The sequence below is a fragment of the Notechis scutatus genome, chromosome 2 (assembly GCF_049901735.1).
Source record: "Notechis scutatus isolate UNSWTSFEM ecotype Mainland chromosome 2, rNotScu1.2, whole genome shotgun sequence".
Lineage (NCBI taxonomy): Eukaryota > Metazoa > Chordata > Lepidosauria > Squamata > Elapidae > Notechis > Notechis scutatus.
Window position 1 is genome coordinate 217,360,972 of NC_142010.1, and position 6,570 is coordinate 217,367,541.

At 38.0% G+C, this 6,570-nt stretch overlaps 1 protein-coding gene across 2 annotated transcripts; it reads left to right on the top strand.

The window, feature by feature from the left end:
* Nucleotides 1-10: 10 nt before the first annotated feature.
* Nucleotides 11-5,840, top strand: ATG12 (autophagy related 12). 2 transcript variants are annotated; one of them, XM_026673437.2, is made up of 4 exons: nucleotides 11-381; nucleotides 1,663-1,799; nucleotides 4,837-4,899; nucleotides 5,367-5,840. In XM_026673437.2, exons 1-4 carry the CDS (start codon nucleotides 174-176, stop codon nucleotides 5,424-5,426), a joined length of 468 nt encoding a protein of 155 aa, XP_026529222.1. In that variant the 5' UTR covers nucleotides 11-173; the 3' UTR covers nucleotides 5,427-5,840. The 2 variants fall into 2 exon arrangements, with proteins under 2 accessions (XP_026529222.1, XP_087814160.1); XM_087958034.1 differs by lacking the exon at nucleotides 4,837-4,899 and having other exon boundaries at nucleotides 128-381.
* The last annotated feature ends 730 nt before the right edge of the window (nucleotides 5,841-6,570 follow it).

The following is a 6,570-nucleotide window of genomic DNA, read 5'->3' on the forward strand; positions in this document are numbered from 1 at the left end:
AAGGACCGGCGGCCGAAGGAGAGCGTCACTTGACTAACTCGGGATAACGGCGGCCGGGAAGGACCAAAAAAAAACAAAAAACCCATCGAAGGCTGAACTCACCGTCACGTGCTCCTAATGTCAGATGTTGACAAAGGGACGGGGAGGGGCGCCACTTCCGCTTTTGCATCACTATGTCGGAGACTAGCGAGAAGCCGGAAGAGCTGCCGGTTGCTGCGGCTCCCGGCTGTTCTCCTGAGGAGGGGGGCCGAGGGGAAGGTGGGGAGGAAGAAACCTCGGAAAATGGAGGAGGAGCCGTTGCGGTAGGGGCGCTCGACGCGACTCCCCCCTCGGCTCTTTCCCCGGTGACCGAAGAACCTACGGGAGATACGAAGAAGAAAAGTAAACCGGCGGGATTACCTGTCGGGGCGGGGGGGAGAAACTGGCGGTCGTGGATATCGCAGCCTTTTTTCACGATCCCAATTTCCTGTTGATTGTTCCAATCTCCGCTTTGTGATTCCCAGAGGCTGCAGGAAAATGTTCCCCCCCTCCCCGATCTAGGCCTCCTTATTATACACATTTTGCTTATTTAGGGACTGAGAAAGTTAATAGTGGAACTTTTCTGGTTTGACTGACACTATTCATAGATGCCAGGTTCCTCTTAAATTCTTCTCTAGCTGTTGTTTAAATTAGTTAATTTTAAAAAACCTATATAGTTAAAAGCACAATGTACAAACATAGGACCATATGTAAAGCACCTTCTAGCCATTATCATGGAGTAGTGTCCGGAGCCCTTTGAAAAATTGCTAATTTGCATCTTTCAAATGAAGAGAAGCTGTTAAATGCATGTCAATATGTTGCATTTTATTAGATTTTAGAATTACCTATTTCTTGGAATGTGCAATGTCCATTTTATAATCGGAAAGAATGCCATATACTTCATTGTGACCTTAATCCCATTTCAGCTTGTTTGTATTTTAAATTGGCAAAAGAGACCATCCCTGTTTACTTGCAGTTGAAGGATAAGCTGAGCAAGATTAAGAAAGATGATGGTGGGGGTTGTATTACTCTCTTGCATTTGGAATTTATCACTATCACAAATCCATTAGGCTATATTATTACAGGTTGTCAGTAAGCAGCCTTTGCAACTCCATTTTATTTTATAGTTTTAGTAGCAATTCTGTATGTAGCTGAGCTGGTTATTTATTTTATAACTATTTTATTAATAACTATTTTATTTATTGTCATCAGATTTATCTTGGTTTTATCTTCTAAACATATATTGTAAATAGAGTAATACAAATTAGCATAATAAGCCATTGGGAACCAGTTTGGTATAGTGGTTCAGACAGCCTAGAAACTGGGAGACTAGGATTTCTAAATTCTGTCTCCAGCATAAAGTCAGTTGGGCAACTTTGGGCTTGTCATTTTTTCCCCCTGCCCCAGGAAAGAGGCAATGGCAAACCTTGGTCTAAAAAACCATTAGTCTAGGACTCAAGGTTCCAGGACTAGTCCAGGGAGTCTCTGAGAATCTGATGTGACTGAGTAGAAAAAAAGAAAATTATAAATTATAGATTCATCTCTATAGCCCATTCTGTATTTTTGAGACTTCATTCAGTATACATTAGCATATATTATGTTTGATTTTTCAGTTTTTCATATACAATGTGTTCTGTTTTCTAGTTGATGTGTTGCTCAAAGCTGTTGGAGATACTCCTATAATGAAGACCAAGAAATGGACTGTAGAAAGAACTAGAACAATACAAAGTCTAATTGACTTCATCAAAAAATTTCTCAAACTTTTGGCATCTGAACAGCTGGTATGTAATTATGTTCTCTTGCTTAAATAAGAAACTGAAGGAAAGCATATCTTTAAAAAAAATCTGAATATGACTGCCAAAAGTGGTTATATACTGTATAGTGCCATCCCATTTGAAACTATTATGTAGATAAAATTCATAGAGGTCAGTTTCCTTATGGCATCAAAATTTGTTGTGGCTATAAAAGATTCCCCAAGCTAAGCTCATGTCACTAACTTAAAATTCATATACTGCAGGACAATAAAACAGTATGCACTATCAGATATGGGAATAAAGATGGAGATTATTTTGGACTTGTTTGCCATACTAGTCCATGTCACACAACTTTCTGAATGATTAAAAGTTAATTGGTCTCCGTTTTCTGATTTTGTCCCATAAAACTAAACTCTTTGGTTTTAAGAGTTAGGTTTTATTTTATGTTGATTGATGGAAACCTTACTTATAGCATTTGTTGGCACTTTGGCTCTGTTCCCAGAATCAAGATAGAGAAAAGATCCTGACAATTATTGCCCAAATCATTTATTAAAAATGGTTAACAAAATTACATATTAAACATCTTTGTGTAATGCTATTGATGAAGATTGGTAGGAGAGGAACAAATAGGACTTAGACTGAAGGATTCCTTCATATATAAAGTGGTAACTTTACTCACTGTGTGGGGTGGGGGGGGGGGGGGGGGGGGGGGAGGGGGGGGAGTTGGTCACCCGTAGCTGTTTGTATGGTGGGTGGGGGGGGCCGGGGGGGGGGGGGGGGGGGGGGGGGGGGGGGGGGGGGGGGGGGGGGGGGGGGGGGGGGGGGGGGGGGGGGGGGGGGGGGGGGGGGGGGGGGGGGTGTTTTTGGGAGGGGGGGGGGGGGGGGGGGGGGCCGGGGGGGGGGGGGGGTTGTTGGGGGGGTGGGGGGGGGTGGGGGGGGGGGGGTATGGGGCCCTTGTGGTAGTGTTTGTATATGGTCTGAGCATGCTTTTATATATACTCTCAAGTCTTAGTCTTGAAAGCAATTATGGGAAAAATCTGATGAAAATTTTTTAACTGTTTAATTATTTTTACTCCAACTCTAAGTAAGCCATGGGTTAGAATGCCATTTAGAATGCCAGGAGCCATGGTGGTACAGTGGTTGGAATACAATATTACAGGCTAACTCTGTCCACATCCTGGAGTTTGACCCTGACTGGCTTAAGGTTGACTCAGTTTTCCATCCTTCTGAGGTTGGAGGACCCAGATTGTTGGGGGCAATACGCTGACTCTGTAAACTGCTTAGAGAGAGGGCTGTAAAGCACTGTGAAGCGATATATAAGTCTAAGTGCTATTGCTGTTTAACCTACCTGGTTAGAAAGTCATTGGGTTGAAACAGGGATATGCTTTTGTCCTGCTTATAAGTTAACTTACACATTAATGTTTCACCTACCTAAGCTTGCTTAATGGCCTGCTCCACACCTTCCCTATGCTAGTAATAGGACCATTCTTTGGGGAACGGAAGTGGGATTGAAAAAAGCCTTATGTTCATTTGTCCAGTGTTGTGAAGTAGAAAGTTTACAAATTAACTTCCATAAAATCAAGATTGTGGTATTTGCCAAGAAGGTCAAGGAACTTCCACACATGACACAACCTGAAATTAACTGAAGCAAAATATATACTACAACTTACCTGATTTGGATTTTTACGATATAAACTCTTCAGAAATAATGTAGTTTAAATTTCAAATCTGCCCAAAAATTCCACTATAGCCTTAGTATTGGAGACTGGAGCTCTAAAAGTGGAGAGTTAGATATGGATCTCAATAATATTTTATAATCTTAAAATATTTTCTCTGAAAAATCTAATATCCAGCCATAAAATCTCAGTGGAGGACATGGGTTATAATTCTGCTAAAAAGTGTTCAAAAGTAGCACATAGGTGATGTACAGTTGAAGCAGCAGCTGGATATAGTGCTAAAATATACTGCTACCTGAAATTTTTCACAAATTCATTAGATTATTGCTATTCCCTATGAAGATCTAAATGTTAGAGGTAATTTACTTTAGCCTACTGTAATAGAACACAGCTTCAAAAAAATTCCATGTGAAGGATTACATCATTATCCCTATGACATAAAAACAGTAGACAATACTATTCATGTATGTAATACATTTACAAAAATCTGAGGGCAGGATTAAATTTCTGCTGTTTTGGAAATTTGAGGGCAAAGAAGATGAACTATATATTTACCCATTTACCGTTTGATTCTTGTTCAGTGTTATGTGCAACAAAAACACACTCAATTTCTATATTGGTAGAATTGCTGAAGATGCTGAAGAGGTTTGTATTATTTTATGTAGCTTTTATATTGCTATGTATTAGTCAGTGATCATAAATTTAAATGAGTTGAATTCTACACAATGGTTAAAGGGCCCAGAAGATTTTTTTTTCTGAATTTTTAATTAACAAAAATTATAACTGTAGTAATACAAGCCAAAAAAGGAGGATTGAAAGAAAACACTTCCAAATATTAGAATAGATTCAAAAATTCCTATTTGTTGGAGATTACAAATTTTCCACTGAGCCCAGTTTATTCTTTTCAATCACCTATTGTTTAATGATGCTACTGAATATGATGTGAAGCAGGAAATGCCAATTTAGCAGCCCAGTTTCTTGGATCAGCGGTAGGCTGTTTTTCTCATTTCAATAATTGTAACACTTTTTGGGGGTAGAGGAGGGAGTTCAGTAGCAGTATATATAGCCTCTTCCTTGTATTTGGGGATGTTCTTCCCTTTAACCTGATAATCGCAATACAAAATTATCAGTGTGCCTATGTTGAATTACTCTTTCGGAATAAGTATACAATATTGTTCTGCAACATTTTGAAGATTAAAAAATAACACTGATGATGTTGGGTAATGAAACGTCTGCAAACAAACAACCAGGCCCAGAGGGCGTAAGGACTCCACAGATAGAAAATATGTTAAACATTAAAGGACATGATGGCCATGATATTGTTGAGCAGCATTCTTGTGTTTAGAGTTCATAAAACGTTACCAATGTGGTATTTCTTTCTCATGCAGTTTATTTATGTGAATCAGTCCTTTGCTCCTTCACCAGATCAGGAGGTTGGAACACTATATGAGGTAACTATTGGTTTACAAAATTATTTCTGTTTCTTATAATAGGATTTAAAAGGTCATTTGGTGCTACAGAGTGTAGTATTTGGGGCCTGGATACCAACTTTTAACCAAATTAACCAACAGTCTTAATTCTAAATCCTCATGTAAAGGCAATAAATGTTCAGGAAATTTGGTAAAGATTTCTACAAATTGCGTGGCTTTTTTTTAATTTGGAAGCACCATATTTAAGGATATGGTTTAAGAGTACCAGAGCTCTGACATGTTTTTAAAATGTATCACACCAAAACAAATAACAGTGTAATCAAAACTGTTTAAAAATGTATTGTCAATAGATGGCAGGATTTCACAAGAAAATCTGTGTATAACTAACTGAACTAACTACAATAAAATTTGCTAATATAAATTTTAATTAAGTATTAACATTTGTTGCTTCGTTGCTTGTTAAACTTTTTTTTCTTGTTTTCTTACAGTGTTTTGGAAGCGATGGCAAACTTGTATTGCATTATTGTAAAACTCAAGCCTGGGGATGAATTAATAGCTATAGTTGCTTAAGACTATTAGATAGTGGATTGGCTAAAATAATCTTCAGAGACATTCCCCATGGACAAACGGAAGAAATATCTGCACTACTACTTTTTTTCTTCTTCTCTTTTCTCTGTGTCAGCATAGGAGAAAAGTACAGAAACACATACTGAAGAATGTTTATAGTACAATTTCTTTGATGATTTTCTTGCAGAAATTAATCTGCCATCTTTACAGCTGAATTTAGCATTTATTGTTCCAAGACTTGGCATGTCTGTTTCTGGGAAACAGGTTCATGCCTGATGTGGAGAGTACATTTCACCAAAGCTGTGTGGAGTTTACGGTCTCGCTCTTTGGAGGAACTTTATTGTACATGGAAAGCTTAAAGCATCTACATCTGAGATAAATGGATGCATTTTCTATTTGGTCTTGTCTGTGATTCTTTATTTTAAATGCAATTTATCACACACTCTAAATCAAACATGGCAGTAAATGTTCTCACCTTCATGTATTTCTCAGTATGTGCTGATGAGCACAACTCTGGTCTACACACCCTCTATTATAAAACTTCATTTCAACTTACAAATTTTGTTTCTTTTTTGGTTTTAAACAGAACTTTGCCAAACACTACCTTCACAAACACAGAGAAAACAAATTTTCTTGTAATTTTTGCATTCTTTTTTGAAGTCTATAAGTGGAAAATAATCACATTGCTCTAATTAAGCTCAGATATAATCTTCACACATTAAATTTCAGAACCACTTCAAAAACAAACCACATTCTGCATGCTTTCTTATTCAAGGTATAAATATTTTTTCTAATGTGTAACCTTTGTTACGTCTTTCCATTTGTATGTTAATTAACAGTAATGGTTACATATAGTACACAACAGAAGGATTTAATAGTTGTGCAAAAAGTATGTGGGTGCATGTGTGCACATATGTGTGTTGATACAGTCTGTGTGTTGTACCAATGAGTCAGAATTTGTTCATTCCGGATCAGTATAATGGTACACAACTTTACTGCACCGACTTTATGCTGAAATTTCAGCTGATGATGCTACTGCCCTCTCTTGGTTGCCATGCCAGAAGTATGAATGATGTAAGTGGGAGCTTATCTTTCTAGCTAATGATTGACTTACTGAGTTTTGAC